Source organism: Poecilia formosa, unplaced genomic scaffold (assembly GCF_000485575.1).
Source record: "Poecilia formosa unplaced genomic scaffold, Poecilia_formosa-5.1.2 Scaffold102, whole genome shotgun sequence".
Classification (NCBI taxonomy): Eukaryota; Metazoa; Chordata; class Actinopteri; order Cyprinodontiformes; family Poeciliidae; genus Poecilia; species Poecilia formosa.
The window spans coordinates 1210473-1236812 of NW_006800041.1; the positions used below are offsets into that span (position 1 = coordinate 1210473).

Here is a 26340-nt window from a genome sequence, read left to right on the forward strand (position 1 = left end):
CTAACTGTTCGCTCATCCATCTACCTGTTTTTAATTCTGTGTTGATATCTGGCCGCTGCACTTTCTCTGCATGTGCTTCAAGCGTACACAAGGACGAGTCAGTTCAGTGTAGCACACCACAGCACAGAGAGAAATCATATTAGGCTAATTACACTGGGTCATAAGCTCCTATTGACAGCTTTATGCGTGCTTTTAATTACTGCCCACTTTCACACAACTTAGCCCCTTCACCCCAAGTAGATGCACCCGCCAAGTTATTGTGTCGGCCTATCAGAGCACTAAAACCGAGCCTGCTGTCCCGCCATCCAATAAAAATGCTCAAATCCTGCCTGGAAGTGTACTGAAGTCGTTTGTTGCCATGGCGGCTCTTTTGCTGCCGTGGCAGCTTGCAGGATATATTTTTATTTTGTGTCTAACAAGCCAAATCATGGCCCAATAGGAGGCAAGAAGACAAGAGTGGAGAAAAGGCAGTAAAAAGTTTGTAGATGATATAAGGACGAAGGCATGAGCTGTACCTTTTTAACACTGGATCAAGGGCGAGGTGATGTGGGCTGACTTTAAATTTGAACATTCATTCCCTGTTCTGACTATGTGGCACAAACTTTTTATCATCACTCAAAGTCGTAAGTCATGCGGTGGTCTTAACTTTGTTGCTATGGAGAAGAACATAGATGTTGCTGGGTAAAAATGTGTCATTCTTAACCAGTTTTGTTTCTTTATGAATCCACACTGATGAGTTCATTCAAGTTAAGTGGATAAAAGACGCGACTTGGATATTACATTGTATGTGCAGAGAGATCTGCATGTGTTTTTCTAAATGAGTAATTACAATGATGGTTATGGTGGTAGATGAGTTTAACATTGAACTTCACAGACAAGAACTAACTGCTCACAGAAAGAAAAAAATATGTATGAATTCATTCTCTCATTTAATTCTGAAAATATAACTTTTGGTCAGATGAGACCATTATGAAACACAGCAGTGGCAACGTCATGCTCAGGGATGCATACAGCAGGAAAACAAGACTTCTGACTCGGTGGACATTCACTTTTTAGCTGACAGCGATGACAAACATTTAAACCAGAGCAGCAACGGCGTGGCATAAATCAGCATTTCATGTGTTAATGTGTGTGCATGTGGCTTTAGTGTAAGGCGATGTGAGTGGTCGACATTACTGGAAAAACTCTACATAAGTTCACCAGTCCATAATAATTTGAGAACTATTTCCTAAACTTTTAAATTGTTAGAAAAATAAATCTAGAAAAATTTAATTGAAGATTAATCTTACTGTTATGTTTTAGTGTCAGATTAAAGCATGCTTAGGTTCTTTCAGGCAAAACAATAAACATGAACAGTTTTGATCACTTTCACCATGAACATCATAGCATCAAAATATTTATTCAATATGTAACTAAAATCTCAGTGGTGTTGTTTTTTTCCCCCTATTTTGCAAAAAGAACCGCCTTGGTACATTATTTCTGCAGCTTTAAACTAAACAGCCAATATGGATTAATATAATAAAGAAGCCTCTTTACTCTGTTGATGTAAATAATATATTTCTTTAAAAAGTGATAGTTAAAATCTACACTCTGTGTATTTCTATCTTTCTTATTGTTGAACTATGAAAATTGACCTTAAATGAGGCGAGTGCTCGAGATACTGGCGTGTGTTTTTTGTGACCTCTTCGATGAATTGTCAGCTCATTCTTGGAATAGCCTCGTAGATCTGCTCCTCATTTAAAGGTTCACCTCTGTTCCATGTTTTCTCTAACTGTGAATAATGGCTCCCACTGTAGTTCACCCGAATCCCAAAGTTTCAGAAACTTCTCTAACACTTTCCAGATATCAGTAAGTGTCTTTCTCATCTCGGATTACGTGAGACATGGGACATGTTGCTTTTGGAGGTCATTTGGCCTTTTCAAATTGAAAATTTAAATGGAAAATACATTTTCAAATGCACACACTGGAATCCCTTAAAGCTAAGAAATAATACGCTACCATTCTGGTTTCACAACTTGTATCCTGTTTGCATCTTCACATCTTTTCATCCTTCCCTCCTCCTCCCCATCTCAAGTCTCTCCATCTTCTGCTCTTCTTTCCCCTCTCCCTCCTCAGTCCATCTGTGCTGTCACTTAGATCAATCAGTCTGATTGATTACGGCCTAATTGACTATTATTGAGGTTAATTCAACTCTTAACACACGCGAGCGTATGCATACACTCGCAAATCTCGCCTTCATAGCCACAAACAACAAACCGTGCGCACATGCACACACTCTCAACACCAAAGCTCAAAGCCATCCATCTGCCTTCTGCACTACTTCTGACAGGCTACAGATGACTTACACATGCAAATCTCCACCCCGCCTGACCCTGCGCTGTGTACACCCTCTAATTATACCCAACACAAGCACACAAATAAGATTACTGCGTATGTGTGTGAATAACTCCTTGATGAAGGTGAAAAGTAATTGTCATGCAGATATGTTAGTATTGGGCTGCATGGTGAAAAGGTTTTGCTCTCACTGCTGATGGTAGTTTTGATGGATGGTCCGTCGAATTGACTCGTGCTCGTCTGTTGGTCAGGTGGATGTTGGTTAATTAACAGAAGCCTTCCCCGGAAAGACTTCATAAAGTGTATTTTAAATGCCGACGGTAGCGTTGGGCGGTAGCTAGTATCGCATTCATCTGGTTTGATCACATTACTGAGCGATCGTGTGGTTTGTGACCAACAGGTGTGGGCTGTAAATTCGGCTGGTTATGCCTCCAGTCCGTGGGTCAGTGGGAGAACTGGGCCTGCCCCGCCTCAGGGTGTCGGGCTGCCCATTTTCCTGGATGTTTCTGCAACCTCAGCAGTCGTGAACATCCACCCTCCTGCTCAGCCCAACGGGATCGTGAGCCTCTTCAGAGTGTTCTCATTGGACCGCACCAACATCACGACTCTGGTAGCTACTGGATAAAACCTTTCACTTGTTAGAGTTGCATCTTTCTCTTTCGCAAACAACAATCTTCATTATTAAAAATAAAAAACTCCACCTCATCCTGCTGCTTTTCTTTTTGTGCAGCTCTCAGAGGGCACATCCCGTCAACAGACACTTCATGGTTTACGTCCTTACACTCAGTATTTGGTGGGAATTGAGGCTTGCACCTGTTATCAGGTAAATATAAATATTATGCTACTTGAAGAGAAAAGGTTAATATACATGGATGCATCTGAATAAATTAAATATTTTTTTAACTTTTTATTACGTTGATATTTCAGTGTAGGTAGTTAAATTCACATATAGATTGATTACACAGTGATGCATGTTAAGAATTTACTTCAGTTAGTTTAGATTCTCATTACTCTAAGCTTACATAAGCTCAACTTTGTAGTAAATTAAGTTGTCGTATAAAACAAACTAAATATTTCTGATGCAGAAATATCAGCCTGTTAAACTGAGTATTTGGTCAGGGCTCCTTTTGCATCACTGCGGCGTTGAGGAGATCAACTTAGAGTCCTGCTGAGGAAGCTCAGTCGCTTTGATAGCGACCTTCTTCTCATCTGCACTGTTGGGACTCTTATTTCTCATCTTCCTCTTTACCTCTTCCTCATGAAGCGCTCCAATATTCGCTGGTTAACAGCTGAGCTGGCTTTGAGCTTGATAAGTTACAGTGTACCAACACATCAGATGACATGGCTCCACAAATCCCAGTGACTGTGGAAACTCATGTGGACTCAAGCAGCTTTTGCTGTCCTTGTGGACATTTTTCTACGACCTTATCCTTCCCCTCAATTGTGCATTAATACCCCTGGATGCAGAATTTGAACAGTTAGCTTCTTTAATAGTGAGTTTATGTGGTTTACCCTCCTTGTGGGGAGAGGTCATTGTCTTCTGCACCGTTAACCTTGACATAAACACAACAGATAATCTATATTAAAAAATCATTTTTTATTGGTCTTTTGGAAAATTCAGATTTTCTGATGAACATAATCTTTGTTTTTTTTTTTTACCTGTAAGCCATAACCAAAAGAAATAAATGCTTGAAAAATCTCCCTGTTTTTGATCAATATTTTGGTTATTATTACTTAAATCAAATAACATTTTGATGATATTCTAATTGAGATGCTCCTGTATGGTCCACTTTCGTGACTGTAGTTGTAGCTTTGCTCCTCTTTGATCAATTCTCAGTGTTGTAGCCAGGGTCCAGTGAGGGAGCTCCACACCCTCGCCGCCCCCCCAGCCGACCAACCTCGCCCTCGTCTCCTCACCCTGACGTCCCGCTCAGTTCAGATGGAATGGGACGAACCGACGGCGCCCAATGGAGTCATCGACAGGTGAGGAAAACTCTTAGCAGAGTGCGCATAGCTCAGAATCAAACACACCTCTAATCTCACTCAGTGTGTGTGTGTGTGTGTGTGTGTGTGTATGTGTGCTTCATATCAGGACANGTGCTTGTGCGTGTGCGTGTGTGTCCAGCTGTGAGCTTCATATCAGGACATCCTGCCCTCAGCCCCCCCAGCCCGTACCGTCAGCCTGCACAGAGGGGCCAACAGAAATCTGTTTCTTTGGCAAACAGCGGAGCTATAATGTTACAGGTGATTCCATTGATTATTATTTAAAGGTGACCCATTATGTTTCCTTAGTATAGGTCTACGAGCTATACAAATCATTTTCATTATATTTTTTGCATGAAATTATTCCAAGTTAATGAGATTTTAGTCTGCTCAGTTCTGCATATTTTGAGTTCCTTTTGGAATGAGCTGTTTTAGGACATCTTGTCACTTTAAATCCAAATAAGTTGCTGTTGGCCACGCCCTCCAACTCAACATTTACACTCGCACAGGAAAATGGCTGCAGACAGATGTGCAATTATACAACTGTACATCTTTGAGAAGCAGAAGTGGAGCCTCCTGCTCAACCAACACGTTTGCAGGAAGTGGTTTCTGGATGGCATGTCAACAACTAAACACTTGTCTTTAACAGCAGCCATTGCACAGCAGTAAAACCAGCTGACCAAATGTGCTGGAAGTTACTTGGGTTGCTAGGTGATGGGCTGGGCTCAGCTGGGGTTGCTAGGTAACAACGCAGTGCCCTCAATTGTGACTTAGCTCTCAGGAGATTTTTGAAACGGCTAATTTTCCAGACACCCAAAAATATAAACTTATTGGCAAAAAACAGCTGGGGGATTTTTTTTAAGCACTTCAGCTGTTTTTGGAAGCAGCTGAAACCCAAATGGAAGGATAACAACCAAATATTGATTTTTCATAATAGGTTTACTCTAAAATATTTACTGTTTCCAGACTTAAAATAAAATCCCATGAAAATACCATTATGATTATTACTTCTATTCTCTTCCTAATAACAGACCCCAGCAATTCTTCAGCTACCATAAATCTATAAGTCTAAGAATATCAGGAGTCTGTTTACATCCTTGGAAATATAAATGCTGGAGCATGCATGTCTTCACTAAAGTAAAACAGTGACATTTCTGTATTTAACTGTGCAGGGCTCCAACCATACTCTGCCTATGAGCTGAGGACTGCCTGCTTCAATAAGATGGGCAGCACTGCCTCCAACTGGACGGCCGTCAGCACACTCAGCGAACGTAACACGTTTATTCAGTCCCTCTGAAGCCACAGCTAAGCACTTAAAAGAAGCAGTAAAGTACAGTTTAAATGTGTTTGTCTCCCTGTAGCCCCCCAATATGTGTCTCCCTTCTCCGTGGACAGCAACCTGACCATGATCTGGCTGGACTGGACAGAGACATTTTCCCTCAACGGCTTCCTGAAGGAGTACACTGTGACCGAGAGCCAGCTCAGAGTTTACACCGGCTTCTACAGCCACCTTCATATTCCACGCACCTCACGGAAAAGTGAGGGCCCACACGGCAAACACATTCACATGCTTTGTAATAATGTGCAACCTCTGAAACACAATAATTCACAGGTTTGTGTTACATCAAAAAATATATATATATATATATTTTTCAAAGCTTCAATATGTTGGATATGTCTCTGTGCATCAATCGAGAAAAATAATTAAGTTTGTTTTCACATATTGGGTTTTGTCAGATTTATATATTTCTGCAGGGTCTATAACATTTAAAGCAAGTAGTGACTCTCATCTTAAAAACTTTGAGATTTTTGGAATTTGTTAGCCACTGAAAATAAAATTAAACATAAAAATAGACAACTCTTCTCAGGGAAAAATATATTTAAAAAAAACAGTCATTTGAATATGTTAAAAAATTAATTGGCGGGAGCTGCAGATTTTGGTGATTAAGCTTTAAAGTCTTAGAGTTCATCACAAAACACAACATGTAAAAACCTGGTCATTAAGTATTTGATTAGTGTAATATAAAGAGCTTTCCTATGAACACTGAGAAGAATACCAGTAAGTTTTGTTATGCCACTCTACAGTAACTGGATATTTTTGTTTTTGTTTTTTAATTGGAGGATAAAATGAAATGTTTGCTAATGACACAACAGATGACATCGTCTGGTTGCCAGAATTGGGTTCAAGAGAGAGTGACGTTAGATTCCACTGCTTAGATTTCTGATTGCTCCTATTGTTGTGTAAACTCATGCAGAACAATATAAGTCTGCTTAATGTAATGAAATTCTAACTTGCTATATTTTCTACTGTTTTCTTTGTTTTTTTGTTGTTGTTGTTGTTGTAGCTCTTTCCTTTCAGGTGACGTGCATCACAGACCGTGGCAGCGCCAGCACGCCCACCATCAGATACAGCCCAGCCTCAGGCCTTGGTACTCCCTCTCTAGTGTCTTCCTAAACTACTTCAAATTAAGAAACAAAAATTAAAGCTGCACGTGTTAGCATATTGGCTGTTTTAACGCTTCTTTTTCTGTGCAGGTCCTCTTGAGCCTGTTGATGGTGATAAGCAGGGCGTCAGCATTTCAGCCACTCCCGTTTACTCTGAGTTGTGGTTCATTCTGCTGTTTGTGCTGCTCGGTCTGTTCCTCCTTGCAATACTGATTGGTTTACTCCTAAGAAGGTATATTCATGTGAAGTGTTTATAGAATATATTTTTTTTACTATTCATTTATCTTATGTAATAAAGAAGAATCAAAAATAAATCAATTTTCTTTTCCCCATTTAGAACTTTAAGGAAGAATCCATCAGCCCGAGAGCGCCCTCCGCTGGTCATGCTTCAGAAGAGCAGAAAGGCTGGAGGAGACGCGTACAAGGTGAGGGGCGAAAAGAAGAGCAGCTCAGAAAAACAAGGTTTTACAAGTTTAATGGTAACAGTACATAAAAAGGAAAAGAAGACCATCATGTAGAAGGTCAGTACAGGTCAAACCAGCGGCTCTGTAACATTAATGACCAGATTAACAACTGAAGCTGCTGCTGCGTCTCAGTTTAATGGAATGTTATCAAAAAGCTCTTTTGTTTCTGTAATTCAAATCAAAAGTGAAACTTATGTGATGTACAGTTACATCAGATATTTCACGTATAGATTTTTCATCATTTTAAAGATTATAGCTTGCTGCTAATTCACAATGGACCTGAATTTTGTACATGTCCACTCTCCCTCAAAACTTTAGGACCTTGATGTGTAAATGAAATGCAATTTACAATTTACTTTCTTTTTTACTTTCACCTAAAAAGAAGAGTTTGGACCACTCCAGACCTTTTTCTTCTTGGCTCGCCTGAGATGAGCTGCAGTTGACCAAACTCTTGAATCCACTCATAGCTCAGCTCATTCCTGTTGCTTGTCCATCTTTCTTTGCCTTATCTTTTCCTTCTACTCAATTTTGCATGAATCTACTTGGATTTAGCAATCACTTTCTTTAGCAATGATTTATCCCTCTTTTGGACGACCTGAATGGACAACCAGTTAGTCGGTGGTCTTGGCTGTGATTGTATTGGCTCATTCTGTGTAATATTAAATTGTTCTGAGAGAATAATTTGACTTTTCATATGAGCCACAATCATCATATCATCATTGATTAAATAAATGCTTGAAATATTTCACTCTGTGTGCGATAAATCTGTATAATATGGCTTTCACTTGTAATACTTAAATTGTTTTAGATAAACTGTAAGTTTCTGACATAAATCAGACTCAGCTTTTCTGGGGTTTTTTTAAGGTTTTTATTTAGGTGCAGATATGACCGGGACTTTATTCATCAAATCCCAACTTCCAAAAATTTGTGCTAGCAATGCTAACTACCCATTCCTAAACTACAATGTAGAAATTTCTTATTCATTAGGGGATCCATTAGTCTGTCACAAACAGACAGCAGTCATGATGGCTTCTTATTAAATTTAGAGCATTTAGGTTCAGCCACTCAAGCAGCATAACAATCATAAAACAAGGACAATAACCATCCTCCATATGTCAAATAACACATAATGAGCGAACATTTTAAAGAAATTCTCATTCTCCACAGATGAGACCAAACATTCAGCTTTGGGACCCTCTAACAGCTGTTTGGAGGGCTTCATGTATTTGCATATCCACATATTTATCGATTGCAGGAAACAGCTCTGTTAAATAGTATTACTATAATGGCAGGGCATTTTTTTCTCTGTAAAACTGTAATAAATAATATTGTGCTCTGAAGCTAAATGTTTTATCTGTAAAGTATGTCACCTCAATGTGCTGGTTACTTTTTGTACGTAAATCAGATTTTCTTTAAGGCGTATATTTTTGCTCTTCCCTCTTTTAATCTGTTTTTATTTATCTTTTTATATCTGTTTCCACTCCGATCTTGCGCTGCTCCCTCCATCCCGTCTAATCCTCCATCTTTTTCTCAGAGGCCCCGTCCTGAGCTGTGCTCTAAGCATCTTTCCGGCTCTTTGCTCCTCCTTGATCGCCCTACAGTAAGATAACTTTCCGTCTTTTTTTCACTGCCAGACCCCTAAATGTTTATCTCACTGTCCCCCTGCAGTTTGACACTGTAGCAGACTGTGTTGAGATCAGCAACGTTATACTTAAAAGCTACACTATGTACGCAGAGGTATGGGAATGTGGATTTTGGTGGGTTATCCTCCGGCGCATGTGCTCTGTGTTTGCATCTGCATGCTTCGTTTGTGCATGTGTGCATACCTCAGCCTTTCTCATGAAAACAGTGGCTTGGTTGTTGGGGTCACTGGGGGGTAAGAGATGCACAGTCTTTGAGCTTGTCTTTAAATTTACACTGAATGTCAAAAAAAGTCACCACCTGGAGGGCAAGAGCTACCCACTGCATGATTATGTTATCTGACTCTCAACCATGCAGTGAGTATATTTTAATTTCTTAAACAGCCATGTTGGAAGATGCATCCACTGGTGGAGGAAAACATGTTAGTGATAAACAAGCGAAGGAGGTTGTCGAAGTTCCTAAAATTAGAATTTCTTTAACTGATGGTGGACTGTCCAAGTGGCTATCTTCATGTATATCGTATTTTCCGGACTATAGAGCGCACTTCACTATAAGCCGCACCCACAAAGTAAAACAAAAAAACAAAAAAAACTGGAAACTACATATATAAGCCGCTGGTATCTCTGCCGCTCTTGGTTTTTCACAAGGACGCAGCGGAGGGCTGCTTCCTTAATAAATCTGCTATTAAGGTCGCAGCCCTCCGTCTCCAACGCCGAGCTTAGCGGCTATTGATCTGTACTGCCAGATTGATAACCTTCGATTTATAGTCCGAAAAATACGGTACATCTCATTTCCTTTACATATATAATAAAAAAAGAAAGAAAAACCTTATTCTGAAGGTGTAGCGGCTTTTATTTTGCCGTGGCGATCAATTATATGCAGAGGAAACCCTGCAGCGCATTAGTAGACACTGGAAGGACAGTGGGAACTCCTCTATCCACCAAGAAATGTGGCCTAAAATGATTAGTTAGCATGGTTAGTGATCACTTAAACATTTGATGAAGGGAAATAGTAAAAACAACAGAGCTCACTACTATGACTAATGGTGAAGGTAAGAACATTTCCACAGGAACAATATAAAGGAAATTCAAGTAATTTGGACCAAACAGCTGTGTAGTCTTAAGAAAACCACTAATCAGTGAGGCTAATATGAAAAACATTTGAGTTTTCTAAGCAGAAAAGAGATTAGATTCTGGAGTGACGTAAGAAGGTCATGTGGTTTGATGAGTCCAAATGATGGCAGTCTGTGGTGGCAGCATCATGCTCTGGGGTTGCTGCAGTGGGTCAGGTCCAGGTTCAGCAACATTATGAGATCAGCTGATTACTTGAATATACTGAATAAGCAGGTTAGAGAGTCTTTGGGATGCACTTGACAATAATGTGGACAGTGATCTGATCCATCAGTCCTAGAAGATGTTGGTGAAAAATGAAAACACTGGATGGAAATAAATGTTGTGACGTTGCAGAAGCTGATTTAAATGATGCCAAATTGAACGTTTGATGTAACCAAAGCTAAAATTTGTCCTACCAAGTATTAGTGTGTGACTTTTTTTGATATGGGACAGTGTGGTTACACATGTAAATGGAACATTAATATGATACTTTAGACACATTTTACATTATTGCATAATTAGAATCAATAATGAAGCTTTAGTAAATTAAAGGTTAATTCCCAGTAGTTCCCCCTGTTGGATTTTTCTGTCTGGACAGAAAGATGAAGCATGTTTAGTTTATATTCACATTTTGATTTCAAGAAGCAACAAATTCAGTGTTTCTGCGGTTGTCATTTTATTATTAACAGTAAGTAAAACATGATTTCAAACATGCGGTCGCTCTTGTACTAACTGTACCTCACAGGGTCTGGCAGACACAAAGATAGTCAGCAGCAGCTCACGCTACAGCCCCATGTCTGTGCTGCGGGCTCCCAGTCAAACTGACCTGACTCAAGCCTACCCCCAGCATTCCCTGCACCGCAGCGTCAGTCAGCTGATTGACAGGAAGTCACTGATGGAGGAGGGTTGCTGGGATAACCCACTGGGACATGATTCTGGGCTGGTGAGGACAGACATGCGTTTGTTTGTTTGTTGTTGACCATCTCTGATAGGAGTTTCAGAATCGACTTATTTTGCTTGATTTCATAGATTATAATTTCCCAATTTGCTTATTTTTACTTCCTTTAACATTCAGGGCCTTTTCAGAAGGTTTGAGTTGGTCTGTCTCATAAAATGCTGTTGCAGAATGAAAATCCACAGAGAAGGTGCTAAGAAGTGAAACAGCCCCGGTAGACATTGGATGTTGCTTCTGAAAGGAAGACTGAGGGTGTCAGCATGGTTCTTTAAAGCCAATTAAGCTGTGACACACCTATTAATCAGCATGCTGCTTCATAATCAGATAGCTTAGCAATGCACAGTGATGCTCTGCAACACCTTTCAGCTCTAACCTGACACAAAATACAGCGACCAGAAGGCTAAAACTCTAAATGCCATTTGATCAGTCCAATGGTTTACAATGACATCAGAAAATGGACGAGATATGTCTGTAATTACAAACTATTACAAGTTACTAGTGCGTGAGTATTTTTTCAATGTTGCTGACATCATAATGTTTGGATCTTGTGTGCTTTTTTTCCAGTATGTGGAGGATGATGAGTTTGTGGACGCCATCAAGGCCTTAAGCTCTGTGAAAAAAGAGCACAGCCTGTTCACCGACACCCATCTGTAGGACAACAGGCCTGAAGATGCCAGGCTGGTAACACTCACTCTAAGCTGTGTTAGCTGCAGTAGAGTCAAGGACACAATGTTTAAATTTAGAGCTCGCATATGGACTAAAGCCTCCATATCTGGTAACTTTCTGCATAGATGGTCTGTGAATGTTTAGGTTAGATTATGATTCGCTTTCTCTGCTTGCCAACAGCTTTTAGAAAGTTTAAATGAGTAAAATCAAAACAATCCAGAAGTTCATGTCGATCACTTCCTCACCTGGTAACTGTGCCTATTACCATGTCTGTAATCAACACCATTAGGGCTTTAACTTAGACGGACACACGGCCTTCATGTTACTGTTGCTAGAGAGATTTGCCAACTTTTTTTTATTATCGTTATAAATGTAGTTGAAATGTACATATGTGTGTTTGTTTGTTGTGATGTAACCAAATGGCCCAAACTGAGATTTTGTCTTATGTCTTTGTGTATTTACTGCTTATTGCAATTTAAACGTAAAACCAGTGGCTGATGGTCAACTCAGATGTGTTTACTTGTTGTTAATGTGATTGACTGTTATTGTTCTGTGGCTTACAGATTATTTCACTGTTCTGACGTAGAGACCTGCAGCTTCAGCTAAAAAGAGAAAAACAGGAAACATCCTGATTAGTCTTTTTATAGAAGTAAAATTATTATGTCAAGATTCCACAGATTGGACCTAGAAACAGCATTTATCACTTATTTAACCACTCGTTTTAATGTTAATGGATTTTAAAAGATTTTATATATAATACGCTGTTATGACCAACCTTTTTTTTAAACACGGGCAGTATTATTTATGACTGTATATTTTTTTTAATTTGTAGATACTTCATAGATTGTGTATTTTTGGTGATTAATTAAAAAAATTATCAAAAACTGAATTTTCTGGGTTTTTTCCAAACAGGAAATAGTTAAAGTTTGCTCTAACAACAGCTTGTTACAAATCCATCATTATTATGTGAACCATGCCTGGTTAAAATAAGAGACTAAGAGCCAGATAAGGACAGTTTAATCTTTCTTTACTCCACTGTGAAGTGAAATGTCAGTATTTGAAAGCAGCAAGTCAACAAAAGAAGCACAAATGTACCACACCAATGTTTAAATAAAATAAAAGAAGATTTAGAATAAAAGGCAAAAGAAAACATCACTTGACGAATGTAAAAGTTTGTTCTATTTGATGACGTTAACATTGTTCATTTAAACAACATGAAATCCAAATACTTTGAACATAATTTCTTTAAATCCATATGTTGATCTCAATAGGGATGATAAACAGAATAACTTTGTGCTCACAGACCTATCAAATGCTTCTAACCCCCCATCATTTCGGCACTAATGAAGCAGCTTTACCTAAAATTCATGCTTTTGCACTTTCTGCTGAGTTCCTACAACACACATATGCCCACAGCTGTACAACGCCTTAGTCACTACACACACACACACACACACAAACACACACACACCAGCGCCACTGTCTCCATCAAAACTATGCTGCTGTAATTTACTTTTGCTGCCGTGTCCCTTAAGGGGACATCTAGGCAAGTTTAAAATTAACAAACTGGCAGTAACAACCGAGCACCCCCCTCCCCTGCCCCCCCGCTCAAGGACGCCAATCTGACAAGGGCACTTCTGAAGCGTTCGCGGCCCGCATTCACAGCTATTGTCAGCCACAGAGGGAGGGGGAGGCTGTGAAAAGAGTTTGTGGAGTGATTGTAAGGGACAGTATGGCCCTGAGCTACACACACACACACGCGCGCACACACACACACGCACACAGAGGCTTTTATTAAACTCATAAATCACAATGACGACAGACGCCATCTAAGAGACTGTGACGGGAAGGTTAGTGAAATCAGAGCTATGGGGAAAAAAAAACACACCTCCGATGCTTAAAACAAAACATTTTTGTTTTTGCATGGAAGCAGGCAATAAAACTCGTCTCTTGCTCTTCACTGTGGCTTTCCGATTGCTGCAGTCAGCTTTAAATACATCAGAATCATCATTAAAACATCAGCTTGTTTGGATTAATCTCATCAAAATGTTCCTTTTTCACAGTCAAGCACATAAGACCTGGAAATGTTAGGATTTCTAATATACCATATAGTGTGTTACAGAATACATATGACATGCGTTGTATTAAAAAAAATACAGTGTAAGAGTGGATTGTTGCAAACTTCAGGTAGGCACGGGCAGGTTAATGATGAGGTTTTTGAAAAGTTCGGATTTCAGTGTCAATTTCCTCTAAATTTCCCAAAACTTACTCTGTTGGAAAGCTCAAGTTGCTGTTGAATGGATGCTTCTGGATTCTTCTTCCTGTTTTAAGGGAGTCGCTCCTTCCTGCTCTGTGAGGAATAACTGCAAAGTTATCGATGCAGTCAAACATCCGCTATCATCATATACTTCCTCTGAAGGCGAGGTTGCTTTTAAGTCAATAACACCATGCAAATGGCAACTGTCCTTGGACAGAAAACTTAGAAATACCTCTATGACTGAACATTATATACATTTCTCTATCTAACCTGTATTTCTCTTGTAAGGTGCATTGAGATAGAGTTCAAATTGCCACTATATGAATAGATTAAATAAAATGAAACTGCGCCAAGTTATTTTGTACGTGTAATAACATTAAAACTGCACCAGTCAATGTGTGTTTGTTTGCATAGGCGGGCATAAGTATTGATTTTCTGTTTGAAATAAACACAATTAGATATTGTTGTGCATCTTTAGGAACCGCAAAAGGTCACATTAACCAGCCCGTGCCTAGTTATCAGTTTTGGAAAGACAAAATGACGCTCTACTCATCGTAACTAAACTACACAAACTCTGAATCAATGTCAACTTCATTTATGAAAAGTTTAGCTGTAAATATTTTACTTCATTTTACAGCATTTCCTAAATTCAGTACATAACACAACATCATATGAAGAAGCTTAAATAAACAGATATGCATGAGTTTTAGCTCGTTAGAGTCTGGCTGTAATATAATGTAAACATAGCCAGAGAGGAGTTGGCGGACGACAGACAAAACATGCTGCAAACAAACACCTATGCACTACAATGCACATTAAACTGTATATTTTTAAATCTAAAATAAACACTCAATTTTCTGTAATAGACTGGATAGTGCAAGAAAAAAAAAACATATTTAGGTCCAATATGTGATTACATCAATACAGGCCTTTTATGCATACATGATGTATAAATATACGATAAAACAAATGAGTGCATCCTCTTTAGGACTTGTTTTGAATATGCATGTTCACTGCGATGTTAGTGTATCAAAATCGACGTGTCTTTATACAAGTCGTGACCGAAGCTACGCAGCTTCATTTTTTCACTCTCCGGTATGTTTTTAGGTGTAGCTAAAGTAACTCACCTCTAAAACATACAAACACTTCTGGAAATGCATCAAGTTACGTACTTAAAGCCTTCACTAATGCATCGCTTTTCTCATTGTGGTTCATAATTAACTCTGATCTGGCCTTAACTAAGCCGGATCAGGCAGATCCATTATGTTCCTACACAGTGCTCTCCCTCTTCACAATCCTTTGGTCACTATATTTCTCCAATGAAACACAACAAAAGTTAAATAAGGCACTACAACAGCCATCTGACACACGACATATCAACATTTCTCTTAAATGAGTCAAAGTGAGGGCGTGTATGTCTAAATCCTCTCATTAGATCTAATATAAGGTATGAAAAAATAAAACTAATAAATGTTATTAGTGTTAATAAATGATCTTTCACAGGCACGTTTTGGGAGGAGGGGGGTTGGATAATCTCAAGCGGGAAAAGAAGCACTTATTCTACTAAAGCATTTCCTCAGAAATGGGCACTGAAAAGTTTTCGAGTGAATGTTTTTTAAAGGACTAAATGCCATAAAATCTCTGTTTTAAAATGTACAGTACCTTCCAAAAGTGTTTTTGTTCCCACATTTGTCACGCTACAACAAATATGAATTTATTTTTTATTGGTATACAGTTTTCAACATTTCTGAATGCACTGATCTGAATGTTTCCGTTTTACTGTGGCTGTGTGTTTAGCGTTGATGTTCTGCTGGGAGAAAAACCTCCAGTCCAGTCCAGTCTCAAGTCTTATTTTCTTCTAGAGTTTTCCTGTAATTAGCTCCGACCAACTTCCCATCAACTCTGTCCTGAATGAAGAAAAGCGCCCACAGCATGACGCTGCCATCACTGATTCACAGTGATGATGGTTCGTGTTGTGAGCAGCCTTAGTTTTCTGCCATACTTAGTGCATGTAGGTCAAAAAAATCCAAGTTTAGTATTATTTAAATGAACTCGGTGGGTATATTTGTGATATGTCTGGGAGAAAAATGTGAAATACTTTTGCAAGCTGCTGTACATTTAATTAACGTGTTAAAATATATTTTTTCCATTTAGGAGGAGGCTATAATGTTTATGCAAAGTGAAGTTGCACGAATGACAAAAACGGACTAGATTTAAGCATATTTCACATCTACAGAATGTCACCACATATGATCATTTGCCATTACCTTCATCTGAATACCAGTCTGTGTTTCCAGTCTGCATCTCCACCTCACCGCTGCCTTGCAGCGAAGCTCGTATTGCATGCCCGACCTGCACAGTTTGTCAGTTGTTTTAATGTAAACCCCTCTGACTCTGGCTGCAGTAAAGAAAGTATCCTAGGATTCAAGTAGCTGCCAACATTTTGGACCGGATGACATGTTTTAGGTAAGTAACATAACATGTAGTGGGCCGACATCCACTACACAATAAAGTTATGAGTTCTATTGTTGAAAAAAGTATTGTGATTATTATTATTGCAGAGAGATAGGAGGACAAAGCTCTTGTATGATTGGTCAAGATTTTTCGGATAAATATTTAAGTTTTTGTGTGAATTATATATTTTTTTCACATTTATTTTGCAAATGTAGATCAATATTTTAAAAGCAAGTTTCAAAATTTTAGGCAATTTGATTTTGTAACCATCACTCCAACACATGGTTACTAGTATTGGGCTTATTTCTGTTTTACTAGCTTTACTCGTCCGGTGATTGACCTAATCAAATCCTGAAATCTTCTTAAAACAGACTTAAAATGTACCGAGACAGAAAAAAGTTCAACTGCACCTCACAGATACTGATAGTGTTGGAGACTTACAGCTTCTTCATGAGCCACACCTGTAGGTAAGAAAAAAGCGACTTTTGCTGCAGCTGATTGTGTGTTCTTCCTTTGCCTACATATTTAGCGCTGACAGGCTAACCTTACTGATGTCACAGGCTGCTGTCATGACCGGACGGCTCGGCTGGCGGCTTCCTGTGTCGCGGCGAAGTGGAGGACGACAGTTTGGTTGGCGAGGGCGAGGCGTTTGCAGATGAGTCACTGCCCCCACCTTCAGATCCCGAGGAGAGATGTGGAATTGGAGGAGCCCTCTTCCGCCCCAGAAAGCCCCCTTCCAGTACGCCCCTCTTCCTCACAGCGCCATCGGCCTTCGCCCCGTCTCCTCCTGACCCAGCAGCATCCCCTTCCTCTGGCTGAGTGTGCACCTTTCGCCTCACGTCCGCTCCTGGAACTGGGCTGTCTGGAGGTTGCTGTGGCGATTCTTGACTGACTTCTGGTTTACTCGCTGAGATGTATCCGGTGTTGCGGGAAGCCCAGAGCTCCATGACGGAGGTGCTCCTCTCACTGTCCTCAGGCCCAAAGTTACACAGCGAGCGCCGGGCGTCTGGGATCTGACTGTGTCCGGGGTTAGACGTCTGACTCAGGCTAAAGTTCTGGAAGTCTCTAAAAAAATATACCGGGCATTTAAAGAATTGGCAATATGGACAGTTTTGGGGGGTTTTAAACATCATTAAAGCTGGAGCATGTAGCTTTTATAAATAAAATGTTATTTACATATTTGTTAAACCTGACACTTTGTCCTGACAGAATATGAAAAGATCGATCTTCTCCATCTCCTGTCAGATTATTTCCGTCTGATGAAATGCATCACTCCGGCCAAAGATAACCAATCAAAGTCAGGAGGAGGGTCTTAGCGCCGTCAATTAATCTTGTATAATTGCTGCTCAAGCAACTTATTGTTACAGGAAAATCGTTTATCAATGGTGGCTAATCTAACTAGCCTAGCATTCAGGGGATTCTCTGCAGAGAGCAATGGAGAGGGTGAAAGAGGAATCAGCAGCACCACACACAATTGTGATTGACAGCACTAAAACCCGCCTCCTAGTTCTGATTGGTTGCGCTCTAGTTAGCATTGGGAGAGGAGCTCAGTTTTTTCACAGGTTATCTGTAACAGTTTTAACAAATATGTAAAAAACATTTTTGATAAAAGTTACATACTGCAGCTTTAATCTGAACTTCTTAACCATGACAATAAGTGATGAATGATATGATAAATGCCCATTCCTAACTGGACTGAAAAATGCTGCTTCACCTGTAGCTGTTGAAGGACTCGGTTCGCCGCGCGCGGGCCAGCAGGGGGCTCTCTCTGTAGGGCCGCACGGCTCCGTAGGTGACCTGGCTCTCAGGAATAGATTCCTGGGCCTGCAGCTGCAAACTGAGGTTGAGCAGAGACAGAAAGGTGAGACCTTTTATGAGCAGAAACATTACCAAACGGTTATACAACGCAGTCATCTCTCGAACCTTGACATAGACTCTCTGAGGCGTGTGTGGTGCAACACAGAGGGGGCGGGGCTTATGCTCGGGGTGGCACAGCGGGAGGTACTCAGGTCGCACTGGTCCAGCAGCTGAAGCAGCTCCTCCTCTGTCGGCCCGCCCACTTCTGCCAAACAACATTACAGGAGTTAGTGAATAGAAACTTACACACAGCTTGGCGACGCTTCAGCCACTCGTCTCTCCTTCCTCACCATCTTTCTTCTTCTCTTCTCCTTTGTTGGCTGTGTCCATCGCAGTGGTGAGGTCCCACATTTGAATGCTGCCGTTTCCGTGACCGGTGAACAAATAGCGGCGCGGTCGGGACCCCATCCGGCTGGAGCCCTCGCACTCCCGAACCATGAAGCAGGTGATGGTGGTTCCATCCACTGACTGCACTTCACAGATCCTGGAACGTTACAAAAAGAAATCAAATGCACATGTTAACCACAGTAACACTGATACATGTGTGTGGAGGACCATGTGCCAGGGTACCTTTTTCCGGTTGAGGAGAGCCTAACAAACAGTTTGTTGGTGATGGGGATGACTTTCTGGATGAAAACTTGTTGATCATCTCTCTCTCCAAACGGGCCTGTGGAAACCAAACAATTCAGGTTAAACATTTAACTTTTAGAAAAAAATGTCCAAATCTGTGTTGGTTCCCTTTTGAGGTTTCTACATTTGTGCCAATCATTACACACTCCAAGGTTAACTTTCATTTCATTCGAATGCAAAATATTTGCATCTGCATGTATCTTTTTAATTACTTTTTAATCTCTGCTATATTTTGTACATTCAACATCACTAACAATATGTTTAAGCTAATTGTGTATGTTCCCGTCTCACCTATGTCATTCCCAGAGCAGTAGCTGCCATGACTCTCCGTCTCTTCCAGGGACAGGATCTTAAAGGAAGCCAGAGGTGTGGAGCCTGGCTGAGTGGAGATCATCCCTCGGAACCGTGTCACCGTCCACGTCCGAACGTGGTTGTTATCCGCACACACTAAAACACACACACACACACACACACACACAACATAAAAACAATCCGGTGAGGTTTCAAACAAGTAGATTGTTCCATCTGAATTTTGTAAAAACTAAACAGAGGAACGTTTGTTACCCGACACCAGATGTTTCTCAGATAACATTATCTTCGTCACTGGGCTTCTGTGCACAGTGAAGGTCTGAAACAGCTGAGGGCCCGATCCCACCGTCTCTGGGTGCTGCACGATCACCCTCACTGCTCCGCTGCTCGTCCCGTAGGCGATCTCTATCCAGTTCCCGCTCACGCCTGAGAGCAGCATAAACATAACGGTCAGGAGTCTGCGACCTCTGCAACGCTAAAAGCCTTCATGCCAGCCAAATAAAATTAGCTAAGGGTCACAACTCAACATAACTCTTTTAAACAAAATGACTCCTACAAAAGGAAATGTTAGATTTTTAATTAGCAAAGCAAATATTACATTTTTGTTTTGAAATTTTATATATTTTCTTCAGTTGAACATGTTTGTTTATATAAAATGATGCCCAAAAACAAGCACATAGTTTGCATCATGGTGAAACAATAAATCTCATTCTTTTGTGGAAATGTTATGCATACATTGTCTGAAGACATCTGAGGAAAATTGGTGAAGCTATTAAGTATATTTACATTTTAAAACATTATTCAGTTTGTAAGCAAGTCGTTAAGAGCCACAGTGGAACCACAAGTGCTTTTCCAAGTAGGATTAAAAAACCAAACAGAAGCAAAGTCCCCATCCCATACATATAATGTAACCCTTTTTCTTTCAGTGTTTATTCAGTACTTACTGGTTTTAGGGGTGAGGTACACAGACAGTGCAGTAATGGCATCGTTTGAAGGGTCGTGATAAAGCTCAGTCACTAAGAGATCATTGTCCTTCATCCTCAGAGGAAACTTCTGCATGTCTGAGAAGAGGACGTTGAGATCTTATGGAACAACATGTAAACATTTTGAATGTCCATCAGATTAAAAAAAATGTATCTAAAACAGCTGAACAGAAATCTTTTAGTGACAAAAACAGTAACAATCTTTTAATATTTTATAAATAAGATTCATATCCTGTAACAGAGCTTCAGTAAGATCCAAAAAGGCTGGCTGCTCTGTGTGTGTCTGTTCACACCTATATAATAGATGGAGCCGTTGGTGCAGCCCAGCAGCAGGAAGGATCCGGCCGTGTCACAGCTGGTGATGGGAACTACATCTTGAACCTAACAAAATACGAAAAGTGAACTTACAGTGGTAAATAAAAGAGAATAAGAGGAAGTGCATAAATATGACAAACATGTGTAAAGATGAATGTCAGCATCCAGTAAACGCTCACTGACGATTCCCACCTGCCAGTGTTGAGTGACGGCGTTCCACACGCCAACCTTTCCTGTGTGGCTTGTTGCCACCAGCTGGTTGCCAATGAAGAAGAGGTCATCAACAGGAACGCCGAGGCTGAATACACCTAAAGCGGGAATTAAAATACAGCGCTTGTAGAACCAGAACCCGAACCAGCGCTGTTCCCTTTGATTCTTGAAACCTACCAATTTCATTTCCGCTGCCTCCATCTTGAATACTCCAGAGGATAATCTTGCTTTCAGAGGCGGCGGCCACCATCTTGTCCTTGTCTCCATGTGGACCTCCCACCACTTTAGCGTTAAGTGCTATACGTTCAATGGTCCAGTCCAGGTAGGGAGAGGAAAACACCTGCTGCCATCCAGACGATTCCTTTACCCTGCAGCCAGAGCACACACACCAACTAATACTGTAACCTCCGTCTGTGGGTCTTTGATTAAAATTGATTTATTTAACACTTAACTAAGTCAGCAGTATGGAAGCATCTGAAAAGTTAATTTTGTTTCATTAAAGCACATGCAAACATTCATACCCATAGCAGTATAATATGGTTGTTTATTTCAATTTATTTTGAAGGATGTGATAAATGAAAAGCCCAAAATTTTAATATTACTAAAGATAATTACAAAGGTCTTCTGTTAGCCAGGAGAAAACTGTTGACAGTTATCGAACAGAGGATATTGAAATGCTGCACAAGAGAGTTAAGAAACAAAGAAATCATGGCTAAGAGAACTAGCAGGGACTATTGTTAACGGAAAACGTAGCGAAAGGAAAAAGTGTGGCACAAAGCAAGCCCATTAAAGGCTTTGAGTGAGATTTAGAAGGCATATACAGCTGCTGGAGTCAGAGCTACAAAAACAATCACAGAAAATCTTCACACTTTCTTGATGAGAAATAATAAAACGGTTACCTGTAGCAGATGACAAAGTGTGCATAAGCTGCAACGATCCAGTTGTGGTGTCCTGCTATAATCAGCACTTTCCTGGGGTCAACCATTGAATCTGGAAACACAGACAGAGTAAATAAATTCCCATTTTTACTGCTGGTAGAAGTGAACTGATGTTTCTTAATGAATGCTTGAATGAAAAAGATTTTTCAGGAAGCAGGAACAAACTAGTCAGCAGGTCAACATGAAACTAGGCCACTTCAGTGAGTGCTGCTAGTCTGAGCACTAAAAAGATTTTAGGACACATTAGCAGGCGCACTAATGCACTCTTGCAAGAAGGCACAAACAAAAACATACATTTACTCTGTTATGCATGCATTTAGCACACACACACACACACACACACACACGGACAAACTGAAAGGCCAAGTATGGATTTTAGATCGAGTTTTTAAAGGTCAGACACAAATCCAGTCTAACACAATTTAGTCCACCACCTGAAATGTTCTTATTTGCTTCTAATGTTGTCAGCTAAAACAAATATTTAAATGTATTCTCTCCCTTTTTACCCAGTTTCTCTGGGTCATCTGTTCCAGACAAAGACGGATGAGGAAGGGGAACCCCGCGGGTGAAGCCCTCCGCTCCACTCGGACCTGGTCGCTCATCAGAAGCTGCAGGCGCCGACTTCCGAGCCGGGACGACTGTCCAGAAACAAAAACAACAACAAAAATCCACTTACTTTTCCCTTTACACTGTTCTGTCATGTTAGTACAAGGTGGAGTCTAGATAATTTCTGTGGTGCAACCTACACTACGTCTGTTTTCAGTTCATTCAGTGAGAGTTTCAGGCTTTTACCGGGAGGAGGAAGGTAGCCATGGAAGAGAACGCTGCCACATGATGAGCGGTCCAGTTCCTCACACAGCAGCAGGCGTCGCACTGCACAGGTTCACACGCAAACACTCATCAACATAACCATTTCATATGAAGTTACCTGTCTATTTTTGTTTCTGTCACCTTAGAAATTAATTATCTTCTTTAGCTTCATGTGCCTTCAGTTTGCATTTTCTTTACTGAGTTTGTGACAGACCAGGCCTGTGTATTTCTTCTATGTTTAATATAATTTCAAGAATGTGAGTGAATTTCCAAAAGGTAACGTTCATTGTTAATGTGGGGAAGTTTAAAACAGTGAAACAAGGATGTAATACAGCATGTATGTGGAAGTAACTTTGTCCTGCGTTTGACCTTAGTTAATAATCTGACACATGAAGACATTTATTTTAGAATAAAATGTCTGTCATGTTGGGTTCAAATGTACCAAAACAAAAGAAACACAGGTGTACATCTCTATAAATAATTCAGAGTCCACTGCACTGAGCCCCATTGAAAACCTGATGGTTTTTCCACCAAACATTGATTTCTGAACTATTCCTGAATTAAAACATTAGTATTGTTGTTTCTAAATGAATGTAAATTTGTTTTCTTTGCATTATTTGAGGTTTGAAAGCTCTGCACCTTGTTGTTATCTTTATGCAATTAAATACTACATTATTACTTGGATTTTCAGAGACATGTTGTCATAGTTCATAGAATAAAAGAATAATGTTCATTTTACTCAAACATAAACCTAGAAATAGTAAAATCAGAGAAACTGATAAGTGGTCTCTTAATTTTTTTCCAGAGCTGTATGTAAATATAACCTGGTTATACAACATTTTACCTGGTATTCATATCCCTTGAACTGTTTCCAATTTTGTCACGTTACAGTTAAAAACATCAGTTCTGGGGATTGAATTGGGATTTTGTAAAATAAATCAATTCAAAATAAAACCAAAATGATGGATGTTTTTTAAAAAAAAAAATCTTTTTCTATACACAGCTGGACTCTATTTACCAGTCAGGTGTCTTGAGGTTGTACTAGATTTTGCATATGTGGTAAAGATTAATGCATGCCACACTTTTCAGATTTATGCACAGTAATGTGCCACTTTCTGTGGGTCTTTGACATAAAATTCCAATAAACTTTCCAATAAAAGTTTGTGTTAAAATCTTCAAAGGCTGTGAATACTTCTTCAAAGAACTGTGCATAACCCAGTACATCCCATCAGCACCGTTGCTTTCAAAGTTTCCACCCCAAACTGATCACAACCATACCTAAAGGAGTGATCCCATAAAACTCTGCTTCGTGGCGCAGGACACTGATGTTGACGCCCCTAAAAAGAAAAAAACAGGACAGAAAATGTTTTTCGTACAGGTCATATCACAAAGATACACCCTCCTAAAAATTCAGTAATAGTCGAGCATTTTTGTACCGCAAGTCCAGTTCTTTGGTTCGGAGAAAGTTGAGAATTGGTGCAAAGGCTGTGGGGTCTCTGTCAATAAATATCTGAAAGTGATGCAATAATAACTTATTAAAAGACGTACAATTAATTATTTTTGAAAACTGCACAATCAGAAACCATTTTAACTGTGGTAGTAGGAGACCTCAACTCACAGCTCCAGTTTCATCCCGCAGAGTGGAAATCCTCCCACTCAGTAAACTGAAAGGAATAGAGACAAATGTTATCCAATCAGTTCTCCATTTCCACTAACCAGTAACTCAATTACTATAATCAATTTATTTCTACACCAAGAAAACCAATGCAGTAACTCTGAAGTCTGGATTATCATCCTTACTGTATGTTTTTGTGTTAACTTGTAGGAAAAGTCATTCTGCAGTGACTGAACTAAAGACAGCAGAGAGCAGAAACTGACTTACAGGCCAACAGGTGCTAAACCAGTTATTCTGACTGTCTTTTATAGCTCTGCTCAGCTGTTGTAGGAATGTACTTGGAGCAGTGTTTAATTTTGCAACAAAAATATCTTACCAGCTCCAATATCCTGCCTCTCTTTAACTGTCGCCTTCATCTAGACTTAAAATCACTAACACCAGGTGGGACAGCATTTCTTCAACTATGACAAAAGTTTTAACCAAAAATATTTTTAAAAAGATGTTTTCACTGGTTTCACAAAACATAAAATGCAATATTTATTATATTTCACATATAATCACATTGTGACATGGGATGAAACTTTTACACTGCAAAAGTCTTGAAACAGGTTCAGAGGTTCACTTTCCAACAGGAAAACAACACTAAAGAAAAAGCCACAGCTACAGGAATTGCATGCCACACTTCTCAGATTTCTTGTTGCCCAAAGTTAAAATATCTTCCACTTCATAATTCGGATCAACTTTCTGTTTCTTCATTACCTAATTTAAAATAATAAAGTTTGTGGTCATAACATGACAAAGTTAGAAAAGTTCAAGTGGTGTGATTACTTTTGTGAGGCATTGTTTATAAAAAAAATAAATATATAAAAATAAAAGAGCTGAATCCATTGAACTAACCTTGAGAAGAAAGAGTCAGGGATCCACGTCAGAGTCTGTCTGGATGTGCTGAACCTTGTGAAGGATACAGGCAAATGATGAATGGCAACACATTTCGAGCAGGATCTCTTTATGACTTATGAGTGAATACTTGATTTAATTAAACATTTAAGAATTGGTTATCATAAAACAGTAATAGGACTACAAAAAAGCATTGGGTTTCATTTCGTAGAAATTGTACATTGTGTACAAAGTAAATTATTCATTGTTGTATAAGCAGTAATGATGGAGTACGTGATCTACGTTGTCTGCTTTGATTACATAAGTTATGAAGATGTTGTAAGTATAATCGCAAGAGTAAATGTTTATGAAAAGATGACAATCATCTGTCGGTGTCAAGTGGACGTCACTTACCTTGTCCCCCCAACATTTAGCTGGATGATCTCTCCCATCCCAGGCGTCGAACTGTTACCGTTCGTGGCCATGGTGACTGAGCCGAACCAGGTAGTGTTTTCACGAAAATGTCACTGAGCTGATCACAAAGGCTAGCTTGCTAACACTCCTCTATCGGCTCAGCTGATGCCCCGACTCCCCAGCCTCACAACCTCTCCCTGGGACCACCATCCGTAAAATATCCGCTACACACAGCCCAGGCAGGCTACGGTAGCCGCATCGTATAGCCTCCGCATCGTGGACGCAGAAGGTCAGGTGTGTTTTATAACTAAAGCAACCGCATGAGCATCCCCTTGTTATCCAGGGAGCTTGTTTGCATCACTGTCCTGTGTGAAAATCGTGGGAGAGCAGCCTGCGCAGAATTTTAGCATCGTGAAACAGCTGGGATGCGCGTCTGTAATGATGCAAGATAGTTCCCCTCCAATACCTTGCTCTTTCGTTTAGACACGCGACATCGATGGCGGTACGTTGACTGACAGTAAATCTCGCTTCCTTTAAATTTTTTACTTTTTTAAGTCAGTCAAAATATTACAGTGGCCTGTGTGTATACTGAAAAATACATGAGGGGACTTACAAACAATATCAGATAAATCGCAGGAATCTTGGAAACCAAATACTGTGAATGCACTATTCCCTTTGGGGGCGAGGGAGGTCCATCTTTATTTCTGCACACCCGTAAAATCTTTGGCGCAAAAAAGTATTATTAGTCTATCCCTGTGCTGCCCTTTCTATAATTATCATTAGTATTTTTACTCATTTAAATTATAAGTGATTATCTGTCCTGTACACATGTACATTACCGTATGTTTATTTATTATTGTTCTACTTGTTGTTGGTAACTTTCTTTTTGCCGGCCCATGTAATGCATCATGTAAATTATTAATTTACCATAGACCACAGGAAATACAAATTCAGATACTCAAATACATATTTGTTCCTCTTTTTCTTTTTCTTTTTTTTTTTTTGCTGAAACGTTGCAGGATTTTACACATTCAATCTCGCACTCATACTCGCAGTACAAAATGTCTTAGTA

At 39.8% G+C, this 26340-nt stretch overlaps 2 protein-coding genes across 5 annotated transcripts in view; one reads left to right on the forward strand and one right to left on the reverse strand.

Annotated features, from left to right (window-relative positions):
- Positions 1-13754, forward strand: part of ush2a (Usher syndrome 2A (autosomal recessive, mild)) — a 201739-nt gene extending 187985 nt beyond the window's left edge. The window contains exons 83-94 of one of the 3 annotated variants that reach the window (XM_007559093.2): positions 2735-2944; positions 3065-3157; positions 4172-4317; positions 4460-4578; positions 5490-5588; positions 5679-5855; positions 6663-6746; positions 6853-6994; positions 7100-7187; positions 8761-8826; positions 10725-10922; positions 11499-13754. In XM_007559093.2, coding sequence (XP_007559155.1) covers positions 2735-2944; positions 3065-3157; positions 4172-4317; positions 4460-4578; positions 5490-5588; positions 5679-5855; positions 6663-6746; positions 6853-6994; positions 7100-7187; positions 8761-8826; positions 10725-10922; positions 11499-11588 — 1512 coding nt within the window. In that variant the 3' untranslated portion in view covers positions 11589-13754. Of the gene's footprint in view, positions 1-2734; positions 2945-3064; positions 3158-4171; positions 4318-4459; positions 4579-5489; positions 5589-5678; positions 5856-6662; positions 6747-6852; positions 6995-7099; positions 7188-8760; positions 8827-8894; positions 8964-10724; positions 10923-11498 lie in introns of all 3 variants that reach the window. The other 2 variants (XM_016674807.1, XM_016674808.1) reach the window with 2 other exon arrangements.
- Positions 12611-25705, reverse strand: kctd3 (potassium channel tetramerization domain containing 3). 2 transcript variants are annotated; one of them, XM_016674811.1, is made up of 20 exons: positions 25269-25339; positions 24876-24929; positions 23982-24027; positions 23800-23873; positions 23642-23700; positions 22346-22426; positions 22060-22191; positions 21515-21605; positions 20793-20983; positions 20598-20713; positions 20384-20471; positions 20052-20168; positions 19363-19533; positions 19090-19245; positions 18739-18835; positions 18459-18652; positions 18235-18373; positions 18026-18148; positions 16856-17376; positions 12611-16772 (listed from the first exon to the last, which is right to left on the reverse strand). In XM_016674811.1, exons 1-19 carry the CDS (start codon positions 25337-25339, stop codon positions 16866-16868), a joined length of 2511 nt encoding a protein of 836 aa, XP_016530297.1. In that variant the 3' UTR covers positions 12611-16772; positions 16856-16865. The 2 variants fall into 2 exon arrangements, with proteins under 2 accessions (XP_016530297.1, XP_007559156.1); XM_007559094.2 differs by having other exon boundaries at positions 12611-17376; positions 25269-25705.
- Between the last annotated feature and the right edge of the window lie 635 nt (positions 25706-26340).

Excerpts from the sequence above, each read along its gene's own strand:
- kctd3 (XM_007559094.2), bottom strand. The coding sequence starts at position 25,339 with ATGGCCACGAACGGTAACAGTTCGACGCCTGGGATGGGAGAGATCATC. Across the intron at positions 23,701-23,799 it reads ACCAAAGAACTGGACTTGCG|GGGCGTCAACATCAGTGTCC; the intron begins GTACAAAAATGC and ends TTTTCTTTTTAG. Across the intron at positions 18,653-18,738 it reads CTCTCCTCAACCGGAAAAAG|GATCTGTGAAGTGCAGTCAG; the intron begins GTACCCTGGCAC and ends GTAACGTTCCAG.